Source organism: Bos grunniens, chromosome 17, assembly GCF_055505025.1.
Source record: "Bos grunniens cultivar Pamir isolate PY7600 chromosome 17, Bosgru_T2T1.0, whole genome shotgun sequence".
NCBI lineage: Eukaryota > Metazoa > Chordata > Mammalia > Artiodactyla > Bovidae > Bos > Bos grunniens.
In genome coordinates, this window is record NC_141181.1 from 14,562,178 (window position 1) to 14,580,427 (window position 18,250).

General features: G+C 41.3%; 1 protein-coding gene across 1 annotated transcript in view; it reads left to right on the forward strand.

Annotated features, from left to right (window-relative positions):
• The window catches only part of LOC147355046 (FRAS1-related extracellular matrix protein 3-like), a 121,416-nt gene that overhangs the window by 89,557 nt on the left and 13,609 nt on the right, over positions 1-18,250 (forward strand). Inside the window, 3 exon segments of the mRNA XM_086349361.1 lie at positions 3,039-3,164; positions 8,767-8,782; positions 10,669-10,829. Of these exon segments, the coding sequence (XP_086205487.1) occupies positions 3,039-3,164; positions 8,767-8,782; positions 10,669-10,829 (303 nt within the window).

The following is an 18,250-nucleotide window of genomic DNA, read 5'->3' on the forward strand; positions in this document are numbered from 1 at the left end:
TATAGGAGAGTGAAACAAACAGATAGGACTTTGCCAAGCTTACTTTAACAAATGCCCAAGTCCTCAGTCTCAGTACTCTGCACACTCAGTATGGCACAGCTTTGACCCCAAATGGCTAATCCTCAGGGCTTGCTCCATGTTCTCACAATTTTCTGGGAGCTCCCTACCAGATCAGGTGGGGATCTCATATATCCCTCACTCTGCTGGGTACCAGCCAACTGATTCACTTTAGCATGCATTCCACAAAGTTCTGTTATAGCTCTGCATAACAGTCTTGAATTCATCAGTTCTTTATTGGTTCATTCATTCAGCAAATATCTCCTCAGAAAAATTAAAAAAGAAAAGTCATTAGCTAATGATTGTGACTTTTTTCCTGCTCCTTTTTGTGAAAGTAGAATAGGCCCTAAAAGACAATTTTAGTATTCACATCTGAATGTTAATTAGACATATCGATTATCATGAGAACTGAAAGAATTTGCATATCCCCCAGAAGTGGGTGACTTAACTGTCAGGAAGGAAGTCTTAGTTAAATGCCATAAGAATCGTTGAAGAATTCCCCATATCAGCATGTCCAAAACTGCAGAGCAGAAAATAGAATACAATTTATACAATATGGTCAGTAAACTTTCCATGAACCAAAGAAGTCTAGGAAGCTTTTCAAATATCTCCTTTGAAGCATCATAATTCATACTAGCTTATTAGGTTCCGGAGAAAACTCTTCTACAAAGAAACCTGTTTAAACTAAGGCAACATTGTAAATCAATTATATCTCAATTAAAAAAAGAAAAGAAATCTGTTTAACTTTGTTTAATCAGTTTTCTCAAATTAGAATATAGATTTTTTTTTAATTTGTTGTACCCAAGAAATATCTTTTGAAATCTTTAAGTTCTAGTTTTCTTGAAACACAATTTGAGAAACACTGTTTTTCACATGCTTGGCACTCCAGTAGACAAAAATAGAAAACACTGCCCTCACCACCGAATGAAGAGGTATTTCATTAGTTTTGTGATAATAATGCTTAAACACATTAATCAAATAAGAAAGCTACATGTGAGGGTGCATGCCAAAACCAGTGTTCTGAGCTAAGAAAGTAGAAAGATCACCATCATTTCAAACTATTAAGCTTTTCGTAGTAGCCAGGATTCCAGTTGAGGCTTGAAGAATACAATGGGATTTGGATTCATAGATGGATAGGAGCAGGCTTTTCAGAATGGGAAAATAGAGAACATGACTAGATAACTGAGTCCCAATGTATCAGTTTTTTTCACTTAACATTAATAACATTACTTTTAGCTTCTTCCATGATGACAATCTTTTGAATCAAGAGATGTCCAGACAGTAGAATACCACAGGGGCGGGTAAAATGGCAGAATGAAAATGATCACCAGTCTTTTCCCTCTGTAATCGGGACCAGGGTTTTCTAAAGACTGACACCAGTGTCTGTTGAGATCATTTTAGGCAGGAAACTAAAGGGAAAAAAATTAACATATGATAACTAGATAACTCAACATTGAATTCTGGGTAAACTTGTAGTGAAGTGAAGTGAATTGAAAGCCAACCAGTCATGTCTGACTCATGGACTATACAGTTGATGGAATTCTCCAGGCCAGAATACTCGAGCGGGTGGGGGATCTTCCCAACCCAGGGACTGAACTCAGGTCTCCCGCATTGCAGGCGGATTCTTTACCAGCTGACCCACAAGGGAAGCCCAAACTCTTAGTAGTAGTTCCAAAAGAAGAATGGATGGTGAACTACAGTATTTTTCCTCATGCGTCCATTGTCAAGAGGAAGAATTTGTGTATGTGCATATGGCGCAGTGGTAAAGAATCCACCTGCCAAGAGACGCAGGTTTGATCCCTGAGTCAGGAAGATCCCCTGGAGGAGGGCATGGCAATCCTCTCCAGTATTCTTGCCTGGAGAATTCTATGGACAGAAGTACCTCGTGGGCTACAGTCCATGGGGTCGCTAAGAGTCGGAGATGACTGAACGGACTGAGCACTGTTTGCACATATATACATATATTATATATATGTATATATAATACAGAAGAGAGATTTCAGCCTATTAAATGTGGTTTGGTTCAGAAAGTCACTTCAGTTCATCACTTGACTCTATGAGTGGAAACAATCCACTTCAAATTTTTATTTTTTTAAAACAAACACATGTATTTCAACTATACATTGCATTCTTAATGAGAAGCCTTGGAAAACATTGAAAAACCCCAAGGAAAATAGTACACATCAAGAAATGACCAGTATTCATATTCATATGGAGAAGGCAATGGCACTCCACTCCAGTACTGTTGCCTGGAAAATCCCATGGATGGAGGAGCCTGGTAGGCTGCAGTCCATGGGGTCACTAAGAGTCGGACACTGAGTGACTTAGCAGTAGCAGCAGCAGCAGCAGCAGCATACTCATATTGTAGCAACTGTCCTGATGATGCCTGTGTGTGTGTTTTTACATCCCAAACTGCAGGACAGAGAATGGTAACGTAACAGATGTGCACACACACACATCCAGCTCATAAAATTTCAATGGGAATATTATTTTAAGAATTAAGAGCAGTACAAGTAGCTTATTTTTCTCAGCCCTGTGTCTTACCCATGGTGTCTGCTCGATAAGTGTTGAATCAAATGTTTGTTAAATAAAGCAGAAAACATTTCTTTACACTCATGAATAGATGACCTGATTGTTAAAAGCATTTTAAAAAATAAACATTAAAAGTAAAACACAGAAATCTGTGATCTTTATTTAGAAAACCTAAAATGTGACCTCCAAAAAAGAAACCAAATTGCTGATATTCCTTCCCATTTCAGGGCTAGATAACCCTTTTAACATTTCAAAAGGAACCTCCTAAACTTAATTTCACTACCTCTCCAGCTCCACTTAATGATAGATATTTCCTATTCTTACTATATTCCATAGAGCTGGAATATATAGAGGTCAAGATTATGTACATTTCCACCTGGGTTGAAATATCACCAATATCACCAATCAAACTTAAGTCTTGCTAAAAATTTATCTATCCTCTTTTCTAGAATCAACAGTTTATTTTCCAGAGGCAGAATACAAAATAGAGGAGGATGCTGGGGAGTTTTTGATTCCTGTAAGACGGTCTGGAGACATAAGCCAGGAACTCACGGTCATTTGCTCTACACATCAAGGTATGAGACTTTGCTGGTACTGATATCGAGGAATAGGGTCCTTAGTACAGGACTGTGGTGATGCTGGGAGTGGCTGGGTGGTGAGTCAAATGCTGGGGAGGACAGGGAAGCCTGGACCTTTCACGGTGACTCCCATGCAACCGCGTGAAGGTATCCTAACTCCTCTGCCCTGGTCTCCTAGATCAGGGATAAAATCGTATTCAAAATCAGAATTACATTACATTATCATATGTAAAATAGATAGCCAGTGGAAGTGTGATGTAGCATGCCGGGCACCCAAAGCAGCTGCCCTGTGACAACCTGGAGAGACTGGGTGAGGAGGGAGGTGGCGGGGTGGGGGGGTCCAGGATGTGGGGGACACATGTGTGCCTGTGGCCAATCCATACTGATGTATGGCAAAAACCATCACAATATTGCAAAGCAAAATAATTAGAAAAATAAGCCCCTCTGTTGTGAGATTTCCATGGTGGTCTAGTTGTTAAGACTCTGAGCTTCTAATGCCAGGGATGCAGGTTCGATTCCTGGTCAGGGAACTATTAATAAGATCCCACGTGCTGTAGAGCGACTAAGCCCATGGGCCACAAGTATAGAAGCCCGCTTATCAGAGCAAAGACCCAGTGCAGCCACTAATAACAAAAGCAATAAAAAAACTTCTGTTGTGACTACCCACAAAATTTTGTGAGGGTCAAATGAGACATTTGATGTAAACTAGTTTATATATGCATCAAATGTCTCATTTGACCTATATAGACACCAATGTCTCTATATATAGTCTATATATGTCTGTATATATATATTGGTCTCTATATATAGAGACCAATGTCTCTATATACTCAGTCTCTTTCTTCTCCTCCCTCCAGCCCCGCCAACAACTAAAACTGCCCCCCAATTATATGCCACAATGCCCTATTCTTTCTGACCTCACCACTGCTATACAGTCAGAATTTAGCTAATCTGTGTCCACTCCCTAAAGGTCATGTTTTCTATCTCATTAGAATTATGTGATGGGCAAAAATGACAGAACCACATGCAAATTCCGTAAAAGTTAGCTACACTTTTCTGTACTCATTTCACTGCTGACACCAGATGTGTGCAGGTTTTTCCCACACCAAGTAATTCTCCAGTTTGTGCAGACTCCAAGTGGGTATCCTAAAATTCTATTCAATTCTGACACTATCTGCCCAGAGACAACAGAGAACCCACAGTTTAAGGACTCGGTGCCACAAGACTGCTCCTACTTCAGATGCCAAAAGCAAGTCCAAGTTGTGACCTGTGCTTCTAATTGATGGCGTATAAATTGGAGTTTCCCACCACCTCTTCTTTGGGTCTAGTGATTTTCTAGAACAGCTAACATAACCCGGGAAAACAGATCACTTATTAGATTACAGGTTTATCAGAAAGGATGGGCTTCCCTGGTGGCTCAGATGGTAAAGAATCTGCCTACAGTGCAGGAGACCTGGGTTTTGTTCCTGGGTCAGGAAGATCCCCTGGAGAAGGGAATGGCTACCCACTTCCAGCATTCTTGCCTGCAGAATCCCATGGACAGAGGAGCCTCAGTATTGGCAGAAGGAAGAGACACATAAGCTAAGGAGGGTGGAAGGGACACAGAACTTTCATGCCCTCTGAATAAGTCACCCTCCCGGCAACCTAGACGCTCTCTGAACTCCTTGACTAGGACTATTTTATGGAGGCTTCATTACTTAGGCATAATTGGTAATTAACTCAACCTCCAGCCCTTCCCCTCCCTGGAGGTCAGGGAGTGGGACTGAAAGTTACAATGATCGCCTGGTTGGTTTCCCTGGCAACCAGTCCCCATCCAGGGGCTCCCTGAGAGCGCCAGCTACCAGTCATTTCATTGCTTTCAGTCACTAAGTTGTGACTCTTTTGCCACTCCATGGCTGTAGCCTGATAGGCTCCTCTGTCCACGGGATTTCCTAGGCCAGAATACACTGGAGTGGGTTGCTATTTCCTTCTCCAGGGGATCTTCCTGACCCAGGGATTGAACCAATGTCTCCTGCATTGGCAGGCAGATTCTTTACTCCTGAGCCACAAGGTAAGCCTATTAGCATACAGAAGGTACCTGGCTTCAAAGACTTAGCAGCTGTGTGTCGGGAAATGGGGACAAAAACCAAAACTTTATTACATCACAAGCTAATTTATTCAGAGTTCACTACAGCAAGGGGGTCAAACACCATCACTGCATTTGGCAGAGACTCAAAGGCAGGCATCACTTCATGCAAATAGACCGGGAAAAGTGGAAACAGTGACAGATTTCATTTTCTTGAATTTCAAAATCAATGTGGACGGTGACCGCAGCCATCAAATTAAAAGACACTTGCTCCTTGCAAGAAAAGCTATGACAAGCCTAGACAACGTATTAAAAAGCAGAGACATCTCTTTGCCAACAACATCCATATAGTGAAAGCTACAGTTTTTCCAGTAGTCATATACGGATGTGAGTTGGACCATAAAGAAGACTGAGTGCTGAAGAACTGATGCTTTCGAACTGTCGTGCTAGAGATGACTCTTGATAATCTCCTGGACACCAAGGAGATCAAACCAGAGAATCCTAAAGGAAATCAACTCTGAATATTTGTTGGAAGGACTGATGCTGAAGCTGAAGCTCAAATACTTTGACCACCTGTTGCAAAGAGCTGACTCATTGGAAAAGACCCTAATGCTGGGAAAGACTGAGGGCAGGAGGAGAAGCGGGTGACAGAGGATGAGATGGTGGGATGGAATCACCGACTCAATGGACATGAGTTTGAGCAAGTTCCAGGAGATGGTGAAGGACAGAGGAGCCTTAGTGGTTGAACAACAATAATGACAAAGGTAGGCAGAGGAGTGGGAAGCTTTATAGTGAAGAAAGGGTGTGCCCTTATTAGACGCTGTCATCTTGGATAAACTGGAGGCAGCCTGTGGATGGACAGGGGAGCATAGTTGGCTTTCTCTGGTTGCTCCCAAATTGGAAGCCAGGCATGAATCAGAAAAGCTGGGGGTTATTGATTAAGTTCTGACAATTTGGGGTAGATGATTAATAGTGGTTGTAGTTTGACTTCCTCTGCTAGTTGCTGGAGGTTGTGTGTCAGAGTTCTATTTTTATACATGATCTGACCTTCCATATGTCCAGTCTGTCAGAATCTATGCTTACACTCGCTAAACATTCAACAACACACAGCATAGCCACAACAATAAACAATTATCTATCTAAAATACAGAGACTTCCCTGTAGGTCATACAGTAAAGAATCTGCCTGCAATACAGGGGACCCGGGTTCAATCCCTGGGTTGGGAAGATCCCCTGGAGAAGGGAAAGGCTACCCACTCCAGTATTCTGGCCTGGAGAATCCCATGGACAGAAGAGCCTAATAGGCTGCAGTCTGTGGGGTCACAAAAAGTCGGACACAACTGAGAAACTAACACTGCTGCTGCTGCTAAGTCACTTCAGTCGTGTCCAACTCTATGCCACCCCATAGACGGCAGCCCACCAGGCTCCCCCATCCCTGGGATTCTCCAGGCAAGAACACTGGAGTGGGTTGCCATTTCCTTCTTCAGTGCATGAAAGTGAAAAGTGAAAGTGAAGTCTCTCAGTCGTGTCCGACTCTTAGCAACCCCATGAACTGCAGCCCATTAGGTTCCTCCATCCATGGGATTTTCCAGGCAAGAGTACTGGAGTAGGGTGCAATTGCTACTACTGTCTAAAATATCAGTGGTGCCAAAGTTGAGAAGAGAAATAGGAATGAATTCTCCTCTGCCCCTAGGGCACAGGGGATTTGGCAGTAAGTCAGAAATTCATTTTGAAATACCAGCTGTTACTGAAAGAGTGAGGTGGGCTCTGGCTCCTTGCCACTCAAAAGCCGCGAGACAAGTCAGGTCGGTGGAAAAGAAAGTTTGCTTTATTTCAGATGCCGGCAACTGGGGTGAGTGGATGGCAGACATCTGTCCAAATGCCTACTCTCCCCCAACTGGTGTCCAGAGTGACAAGAGCTTTTATAGACGGAGGGGGCTACCTGCAGAAATAGCCAGTCAGCTCTGACAGTCATCTTCAAATTGGTTGTCGGTGGTCTGACCAGCATCATCTTGATTGTTTAAGGTACAGTTAATCATCAGTTCCAGGATCTGTTTGTTCCCATTTCTTTGAGGCCAATTCTCAGAATTGTGGCAGCTTATGTCGTGGGTACAGTCTGGTCATCATGTAGTTAGCTTCTTCACCCTGGTGTTCTAATATGTAAGACCACTGATGCCTCAAACTATTATCTATAGCCCTTGAGAAAGAACCAAAGGTCCCTGACTATGCTTCATGACTACATCATTATTATTCTGTCTCCTTTGACTGTTTTCCTTTGTTTCTGCATTTCTCACTTCTCTGATTACATTTATTTTTTTTGACTGAAGTTTTCCACAGATAAAAGGCAGGTACAGGATATGGTGGGGAGGTAAGGACCATAGGGTCCTGCACTGTTTTATGACTATTACATAGGATATAACCAAATAAAGGACAAGGCCTTGTAGCACATCTTCAAGATCTTCATGTTTGTCTTTGGCTATGTTTAGAGTTGGGTAGTCCTGTAGTCTCCTCCCCTCGCAAAGGCACCAGATATGCCAACTACCTGTAACTTCAGCAACTCAAGTTTCATTGCTGTTGTTCAGTTGCTAAGCTGTGTCCAATTCTCTGCAACCCCATGGACTGCAGTATGCCAGGCTTTCCTGTCCTTCACTATCTCCCAGAGTTTGCTCAAATTCATGTCCATTGAGTCAGTGATGCCATCCAACCATCTCATCCTCTGCCACTTTTCCCCTTTCCTTCAATCTTTCCCCGCATCCAGTCTTTTCCAATGAGTTGGCGCTTCACATCAGGTGGCTAACATATTGGAGCTTTAGCATCAGTCCTTTCAATGAATATTCAGGCTTGCTTTATTTTAGGATTGACTGGTTTGATCTCCTTGCTATCCAAGGGACTCTCAAGAGTCTTCTCCAGCACCACAGTTCAAAAGCATCAATTCTTTGGTGCTCAGCTTTCTTTATGGTTCAACTCTCACATCCATACATGACTACTGGGAAACCCATAGCTTGACTATATGGATCTTTATTGGCAAAGTAATGTCTCTACTTTTTAATATGCTGTTTAGGTTTGTCATAGCTTTCCTTGCAAAAAGCAAGTGTCTTTTAATTTTATGGCTTCAATCACAATCCACAGTGATTTCGGAGCCCAAAAACTGAAATCTGTCACTGTTACCATTGTTTCCCCATCTATTTGCCCCCATGAATTGATGGGATTGGATGCCATGATCTTAGTTTTTTGAAGTTGAGTTTTTAGCCAGCTTTTTCATTCTTCTCTTTCACCCTCATCAAGAGACTCTTTAGTTTTTCTTCACTATCATTAAAGTATTATCATCTGCATATCTGAGATTGTTGATAAATCTCCCAGCAATCTTGATTCCAGCTTGTGAATCATGCAGCCTGGCATTTCACAGGATGTACTCTGCACAGAAGTTAAATAAGCAGGGTGACAATATACAGCCTTGTCATACTACTTTCCCAATTTGGAACCAGTCAGTTGTTCCATGTCCTGTTCTAACTGTTCTTTCTTGCTCTCTATACAGCTTTCTCAGGAGACAGGTAAGGTGGTCTGGTATTCCCATCTCTTTAAGAATTTTCCACAGTTTGTTGTGATCCACACAGTCAAAGCTTTAGTGTAATCAATGAAGCAGAAGTAGGTGTTTTTCTGCAACTCCCTTGCTTTCCCCATGATCCAACGAATGCTGGCAATTTCATCTCTGGTTCCTCTGCCTCTTTGAAACCCAGCTTGTACATCTGGAAGTTCTCGGTTATGCACTGTTAAAGCCTATCCTGAAGAATTTTGAGCTTAACTTTGCTAGCATGTGGAATGAGTGCAATTGCGCAGTAGTTTGAACATTTCTTGGCATGTTCCTTGGCATTTCTTTGAGATTGGAATGAAAACTGACCTTTTCTAGTCCTGTAGCTACTGCTGAATTTTCCAAATTTGCTGGTGTATTAAATACAGCACTTTAACAGCATCATCTTTTAGGATTTTAAATAGCTCAGCTGGAATTCCATTACTTCCACTAGCTTTGTTTGTAGTAATGCTTCCTGAGGCCCACTTGACTTCACACTCCAGGATGACTCAACTTTTCCCCTGGTATTACCCTGTGTGGGAAAAGCAGCAAGAAGAAAAACAAGGTGAGGTAGTCCTTGAGGACTTCTTGGCTAGTTGATCCCCAGAAGGATGTGCCAGCCCTCTTTCCCAGGTCCACACAGAGCTTTAGTTGGAGTCTTTGCAGAGGAACAAGGGCCTGGGTCTTTGGGGCAGTGGCCGCAGGTGGGCGGAGCCACTGACGGAGGAAGTGCCCTCATCCTCTGCTCAGGATTCCCGCCGGGCTACTTACGGTACCGGTGGCATATTTTCTGTCCACAAGCAGTGTCTGGAGGACAATGATTCTATGCATGGGAGAAATAAAGTGATAAACAATCCAATTTGGAAGATTGTATATAATTGCTAAAATGGGAGAGGCCACCCCTCTGCCTCTGGAAAGAGCTACCCTGTAGGATGACAAGCAGAGGAAACAGAGAGCTCAGAGGGTCTGACAGTGTGATATGGAGATGTCTCCACCTCCAGTGGGAAAAGTTACACCCAAACTCAACTTACCTCCCTGCAAGGGGATTAGGTTCAAAAGAGCTGGTGTTCCCAGAAAACTCCCTGCATAGCTGACACATGCAGCTCAGACTGCTTGGCACCTGAGCTTTACCCGTTGATTCCTCACACTAAGGACTGTTCTCATGCTTGCAGTAAAAAGTTTAAAGAGAGACAGTATAACAGAGTCAGGGGCCTTACCTAGAGTATGAAACCAGGATGTGCACAGTTGCATCCTGATTCTTCTGCACCTCTGTGAGATTATAAGACAGCAAGAAGCTGCACAGTTTGCATGCACATTCAAGTAGCATTGTGGTATTCGTCGTCACCTACTCTCCATAGATACTTAAATATCTCAGTACATAAAAGTTTAATTTGGTTATTTAAACCTTTCTGAAAGTCTTGCTAAAATAAATGCTTACCAATTACTTATTTTCATGAATAAAATAAGCATGAGCTGATGTGTAAACAGTTGAATGGAAAGCAGACTCATTCTTTGTACATTAATCATAATTTACAGATGCTAAACATGTATTCTACTTATAAGTAGGTGAAAGAAGTAACTAGTTTTATGCTGTGGTTTCATGGGGACCTCAAGATCCCAGAATATCATCAGTGTCCTCAGACAATGATGTAGAGGTATTATATTTAAAAAAAAAAAAAAAAACAGTTGGGAGAGGAAAAGAGCTAGAGGAATAAATTCTCCCTCATTGGCTATGTTGGAAAAGGACATGGAAATTAGACACTTCTTAGCCTTGTCTTATTCTCAAGATAAATGTCATCTGTCTTTTTCTTCTCATTAGTCACTTTCTTATTAGTGACTAATTATTGTCTTATTGTCTTATTCAATTAGACAGATTGCTCTGATTGGAAAGACAGCCAATGAAGAGCAAACCACAGGATGTAAAACCAAGAGAACAGAAACAGTATTGAATCATCCTGTGGTTTTGGTCAACCCCAAGTCAAACATGCTGAGGCTTTTCAATAATCAACTTTATCCAGTTGAAAGGGATGGTGTGATCAGCCACAGTCATGTGTCACCCCACTTCTCTGATTTGCTGTTTCTCTGGGTAAAGTTAAGGAGGAGGTGAAAAGCAGTTTCCAAGCACATTCAGCAAAAGACTCTCTTTATTCTTTCCTTTAAAAAAAAATCTATTTATTTGGTCATAGTTGTGTATGTTAAGTTATAGAAGTTATACCTTGCATCTCAGAGGAGTTCTTTGGATGATTTTAAAGCTCCTTGACTCTAGGTCTACTGAGGGTAAATGCTCTTGCATATCAAAACATGTCTTTATTTCAACCTCAGTCTTGAAATTCTAGATTGACAGTTACTATCTCAAAGCACTTTGAAGTTATTATTCCATTGTCTTCCAGCTTCCATTGTCTTGTCAAGAAGTCTGCTCTTAGTCTAAAAGTCATCTTTGTAATGAACTATCTTTTCTATGCATTTAAGATATTTCTCACATGATTTGATCTGAATCTGTGAAAGACCTGGGGACTTTCCTTGAAGAAGTTTTTCTCCAAGGAGGATTTGCAATGCTTCTTCTGGCATCTGAGAACAATGCTGACCCAGAAACACTCCTGCTCCCCTGCATCCCAAACCAGATCCCAGAGTTTCAGGCTCAGCTCCCTGATGGGCCACAGCCCAGTCTCCCTTCAGTGCCGACTCTGAATTCCAGCTAGAGTGGGATTTGCTTCTCTAGCTATTGAGGGGTTAGGGCTCGGTGGTTTTAGGGTATTGTTTTTGTTTTGTTTTGCCCCTTGATGATTTCTCTTACTTCCTATGAGCACAGAAAAGATGGAATAATTAGTTCTTCTAAATATTTTGTAGTGAGAGAGCATCTAAGAATACCTAGCAAGCCAAATTGCTGCAAACAGAAGTCTCAAAGACTCCTCTAGACAGACAGGTCCATGCTGCTCCAACCCTGTCCCTCATCTCCCCCGAGTCATGGACTTTTCTAGGCATGAAATGAACTGTGCCAGTGGGGTTCCAACACTGTCTGATTTAATCAGGAATTAGATGCTGTGCTTTTAAAGAAAGGTGATTTCTTGTCTCACTGCCCTATTAAAGATACATATTAAAGGAAATTTGTATGCTTAAAGAATGTATCATGTATAATCAAGAAGGTATAATCAAGTAATATAATAAGACAAAGTGGGGAAGTTAAAAAATGCTCTAATCAGAAGATGAAGCTTTGACTCCTGGACAAGACACTGGGGTGTTCTCTGCCTCAGTTTCTTCATTGATAAAATACCCTGCATGCTTAGTCGCTCAGTCATGTCCAACTCTTTAGGACCCTTCAGACTGTTAGCCCACCAGGCTTCCCTGTCCATGGGATTCTCCAGGCAAGAATACTGGAGTGGGTTGCCATTTCCTCCTCCAGGGGATCTTCCTGACCCAGGGACCGAACCCGTGTCTCCTGCGTGTCCTGTATTGGCAAGTGGATACTTTGCTACCAGCACCACCTGGGAAGCTTCCCTTAAAACTGAGAGCCAGCTGCTAAAGTGTCTTTATGAAAGCAACCTGGAAATGACACGTCAGTGCTCCTTGGAGACTCTATTAAATAAGGGGTTTGTCCAGATCATAGCGAGAGACCTCAGTGTGTATCTCAAGTTACATCTGATGTTTTGGAAACAAAACTTTCTCCTCTAACTCTTGGGGATTCTTAACTTGCTATCAATAAAATAGAGCCTTCTTTTATAACTAAAATAAATACCAGTATTCCATGTTCTTGACTGTTCCATATAACTGATCAAATGGTTTCCCAAAGTAAAATTTCCAGAATCCTAGGGAGAAGGGGCCATTTAGGCAAACTGAATATTTTGATTACATGAGACGTAATTAAACTATCTTTTTTCCCCCACCAACTCTCATTGTTAAAAGCTTGTATGGATTGTTTTGCTGTTTTAGCAGAATTCCACGAGTCAAATGATTTTCAATAAGAGTTATAGTTCAGTCTTATTATTTAACCCACAAATCTACCTACTTAAATGCATTTGTACTTCAATCAGCAGAGCTGTCAGATGAAAGAAAATTAAATAGGAAGGGGAAAAATATCAGTCACTTTTGTTTCATGAATTGTGATAAATCAATATTCAACTATTCATTAGGTGAAATATATTGGGAAATATATTTAATAAAGATTTATAAAGATAATATTGGGTACTTACTCTGCAAGTCTAGTGTGTATCTGCTTCTAATATTTATTCAGAATGGCTGAATGTGTAGTTTCTGACAGGGATTTTTGTTTGTTTGTTTTTACACTGCCTTTCTTACCTTCTTATTCTGCATTCTAGACGACTAGGGGAAAATAAAAAAGTATATTCTCCAATGTATATTAAATTTCAGGCTCTTAAAAAACATATCAACTAATGCTTGTTACTTAATCAGATTGTTATAAGAATTTATGACTTTTTTCCTTTTGGTGTGTATACCTTGGAACATAAAAAGTCTCCTTGACAGAGTTTCTCATCACTTCCTATGGGCTTTCTAGATTGCCAGCTACTTATTTTCTTATTTACTTGGGGACTGCCTGTCTCTAGTACTTGATAGCTCTTGCCTCTGACATCCTAAGAACCAACTTCTCCTTCTTTACTTGAGTTTCAAGAGCTCTTTCTTGAGTAGATTTCCCAGGACTGAGCAGGGTGGAAATGTCATAGAGGAATAAAATTTCAAAGCACAGGCTGGCCCTGGAAGTTGGCTGATTTCCTCACCAAGTGATAATCCCCTTTGTAAGCCGTCCATTTCTAACAGTTTCTCTCTCTGCCCTAGCCAGTATGTTTTGCGCTCATTGATTTTTCCAGCTCTAACTTTTTCTAGGTTCCTGGAATGACAAACCAGTTAATTTGTTGTTTCTTATTAATTCTAAAACTTGTTGCATTGAAAAATCATCTTGAGACACTTTGTGAGTCAGTGCCCTTCTGAGCAAGTCCTCTGAAGTCAATTTGAAAACAATTTTTATTTTTTAACAAGCTATATTTATATGTATAGTGCACACTCATAGATGTCAACTTGTACGTGTGTTGATTCATATTAGCAAGAAGAAGGTGGATGTTGGTGTCAGCATGCATATATGCATTTACCTTAGCTATAAGCAAGACAGACCCTTGCAGGACCTAGAATGTCCCATCTAGAGGCTCACTGTCATATCCCCATCGCTTCTTGTTAAGAAGTGTGATGGGAAATAACTGTGCTTTACAAAAATCGCTTATTTGATATATTGAGTTATTTTTTTCCTTAAACGGGTGTTTCCAGTTTTGATATTGGATTGTAGGAGTTCACTGTATATTCTGGAGTCAGAGTCTCCCCCACTCACCCCCCTCCCCACACACAGTATGTGAGATCTTAATTTCCCAGCCAAAATTCAAAACTGTGCCTGCTGCAGTAGAAGAATGGAGTCTTAACCACTGGACCACCAAGGAAGACCCTATGGAGTTATTTTAAACAGTCTTTGTCTCCTAAAACTGTTCTGTCTAAATCATTTCAATTACTGTGATTACTCTTTACTCTTTTAGCTCCATACTTGTGTGTACTATGTTTTTAACACCAAAAAAAAAAAAAAAAAGGGCGTTAAATTGCACTGTTGGTGGGATTGTGACATGGTATCTAATTGCTATGGAAAACACTACAAAGGGGCCTCATAAAATTAAAAATAGACCTACCATATGGCTTCCCTGATAGCTCAGTTGGTAAAGAATCTGCCTTCGATGCAGAAGACCCCAGTTTGATTCCTGGGTCAGGAAGATCTGCTGAAGAAGGGATAGGCTACCCACTCAAGTATTCCTGGGCTTCCCTTGTGGCTCAGCTGGTAAAGAAATCCACCTGCAATGCAGGAGACCGGGGTTTGATCCATGGGCTGGGAAGATCCCCTGGAGAAGGGAAAGGCTACCCACTCCAGTATTCTGGTCTGGAGAATCCATGGACTGTATAATCCATGGGGTCCCAAAAAGTCGGACACGATTGAGCAACTTTCACCTTCATGGTCCAACAATCCTACATCTAGGTGAGTGAAAATTGCCCAGTCATGTCCTACCTTTGCACCCCATGGACTATACTATACAGTCCATGGAGTTCTCCAGGCCAGAATACTGGAGTGAATATCTATTCCCTTCTCCAGGGGATCTTCCCAAGCCAGGGATTGAACCCAGTCTCCCATGCTTCAGGTGGATTCTTTACCAGCTGAGCCACCAGGGAAATCCAATAAATATACCTATACAACCAGGTATATATCCAGAAAAATTAAAAGCAAGGTCTCAATATATTTGCACACCTGTTTTTGTAGCAACATTATTCATAATAACCAAGCGATGAAGCCACCCAAGTGTCTATGACTGGATGAATGGATAAACAAAATGTGATATATCCATGCAATGAAACATTGTTCAACCCTTAAGAAAAACATATATTTCTGCTTTATTGACTATGCCAAAGCCTTTGACTGTGTGGATCACAAGAAACTCTGGAAAATTCTGAAAGAGATGGGAATACCAGACCACCTGACCTGCCTTTTGAGAAATCTGTATGCAGGTCAGGAAGCAACAGTTAGAACTGGACATGGAACAACAGACTGGTTCCAAATAGGAAAAGGAGTATGTCAAGGCTGTATATTGTCACCCTGCTCATTTAACTTTTATGCAGAGTACATCATGAGAAACGCTGGGCTGGAAGAAGCTCAAGCTGGAATCAAGATTGCCAGGAGAAATATCAATAACCTCAGATATGCAGATGACACCACCCTTATGGCATAAAGTGAAGAGGAACTAAAAAGCCTCTTGATGAAAGTGAAAGTGGAGAGTGAAAAAGTTGGCTTAAAGCTCAACATTCAGAAAACAAAGATCATGGCATCTGGTCCCATCACTTCATGGGAAATGGATGGGGAAACAGTGGAAACAGTGTCAGACTTTATTTTTTTGGGCTCCAAAATCACTGCAGATGGTGACTGCAGCCATGAAATTAAAAGACGCTTACTCCTTGGAAGGAAAGTTATGATCAACCTAGATAGCATATTCAAAAGCAGAGACATTACTTTGCCAACAAAGGTCCATCTAGTCAAGGCTATGGTTTTTCCAGTGGTCATGTATGGATATGAGAGTTGGACTGTGAAGAAGGCTGAGTGCCGAAGAATTGATGCTTTTGAACTGTGGTTTTGGAGAAGACTCTTGAGAGTCCCTTGGACTGCAAGGAGATCCAACCAGTCCATTCTGAAGGAGATCAGCCCTGGGATTTCTTTGGAAGGAATGATGCTGAAGCTGAAGCTCCAGTACTTTGGCCACCTCATGAGAAGAGTTGACTCATTGGAAAAGACTCTGATGCTGGGAGGGATTGGGGGCAGGAGGAGAAGGGGACGACAGAGAATGAGATGGCTGGATGGCATCACTGACTCAATGGACGTGAGTCTGGGTGAACTCCAGGAGTTGGTGATGGACAGGGAGGCCTGGCGTGCTGCGATTCATATGTGTGGTGTTCTGCGATTCATATGTGCAGTCCTGGGGTCGCAGAGAGTCGGACATGACTGAGCGACTGAACTGAAGTGAACTGAACTGAAGAAAGAAGGAAGATTCTTGCAACATAGATGAAACTTGAGGACATTATGCTAAGTGAAATAGCCAGTAACAAAAAGACAAGTACTATAAGATTCCACTTAACGGAAGTACCCAGAGTAGACAAATTCATAGAGACAAAAAGTAGAAAGGTGAATGCCAGAGATGGGGGCAGGAGGCAGTGGCGAGGTGTTTAATGGGTACATATTTTCAGGTTTTTTTTGTAAGATGAAAAAAGATATGAAGATTTTTTCAATAACATGAACAGATACACTTAAAAATAGTTAAGATGGTACATTTAGGTTATATTTATTTTATCACAAGGAAAATAATGCACTAGATCCCAGAAACCCCACTCCTAAGTATTTACTCAAGAGAAATAAAAATGACATACTGACTCAAAGACCTGAATTTGAATATCCCTGGCAGCATTATTCAGAATAACTTAAAAACTGGGAACAACCTAAATTATCAACTGGTAAATGGAAAAACAAATTGTGATGTAACCACACAATGGAGAACCCTATTCAAGAGTAAGAAGGAAAAAAGTCCTGACACATTGATGAATCTTAAAAGCATTATGCTAAATGAAACAAATCAGACGCAAAAGACTAAAAACTGCGTGATTTTATTTACATGGAATTCTCATAAAGCAAATAAGTCTATAGTGACAAGAGAATGGATGAGTGGTTTCCAGGGCTTGGAGACAAGGAAGAAGATGGATTACCTGGGGTACATGTGTTGGCAGATAAAAAATATTCTATACTATGCTTGTGGTAATGGGTGCATGATTATATGTATTTGTTAAAACTCATCAAATAGTGCATTTAAATTAGGGAACCTTGACATGTGTAAATTACTATAATTAAAATTTTAAATGCACTGTCTCTAAACTGAAATTCAGTCCATCTTGTATTCTTTATAAAATAACAAGTAATTCCGTGGCTATATTTTAGTATCACACAAAGAACTCTATCTAGGGCGTAAGAGTCAGCTTACTGAGATGCGACTCATTGGAAAAGATCCTGATGCTGGGAAAAATTGAGAGCAAGAGAAGAGGGAGGCAACAGGGTATGAGATGGTTGGATGGCATCACTGACTCAATGAATAAGAGTTTGAGCAAACTCAGGGAGAGAGTGAAGGACAGGGAAGCCTGGCGTGCTACAGTTCATGGAGTCGCAAAGTCAGATACAACTTAGAGACTGAACGTGAATGACAGCTTACAGCTGCCATGGGACGGGCAGGGGCGGGAGCAAATCCATACATTGTCATGGTATAGATTCTCTGGTCATAATTTATCTGTACTTCAGTCTTCCAGTCTATAATATGAACAAATTAAGCTAAACCACCCTATGATCCTTCAGTTTATTTAGTCCCTAATCTAAACAAAACTTATTCAGTATATACCCTTTTCAAAGATTCTGATGCTGGGAAAGACTGAGGGCAGGAAGAGAAAGGAATGACAAAGGATGAGATGGTTGGATGGGATCACTGACTCACTGGACATGAGTTTGAGCAAAACTCTGGGAGATGGTGAAGGACAGGGAAGCCTGGCGTGCTGCAGTCCATAGGGTCGCAAAGAGTCGGGCATGACTGAGCAGCTGAACAACAACAGTAGTTCAAAGACCACTAACTGTGAATCGTGCCAGAATATCCGGGTCTGTTTTAAAAGTCTTCTAATTACCATATTAATATTCATGACTGTAAGAGATAAGTGTGCCTTATAATTCAGAGAGCTGTTATTTTAAAAATGCCACTTCCTGGTGGCTCAGACAATAAAGAATCTGCGTGCAATGCAGGGGTCCTGGATTCAATCCATGGGTCAGGAAGACCCCCTGGAGAAAGGAATGGCTACCCCAAGAATACCCAGTATTCTGACCTAGAGAATTCCATGG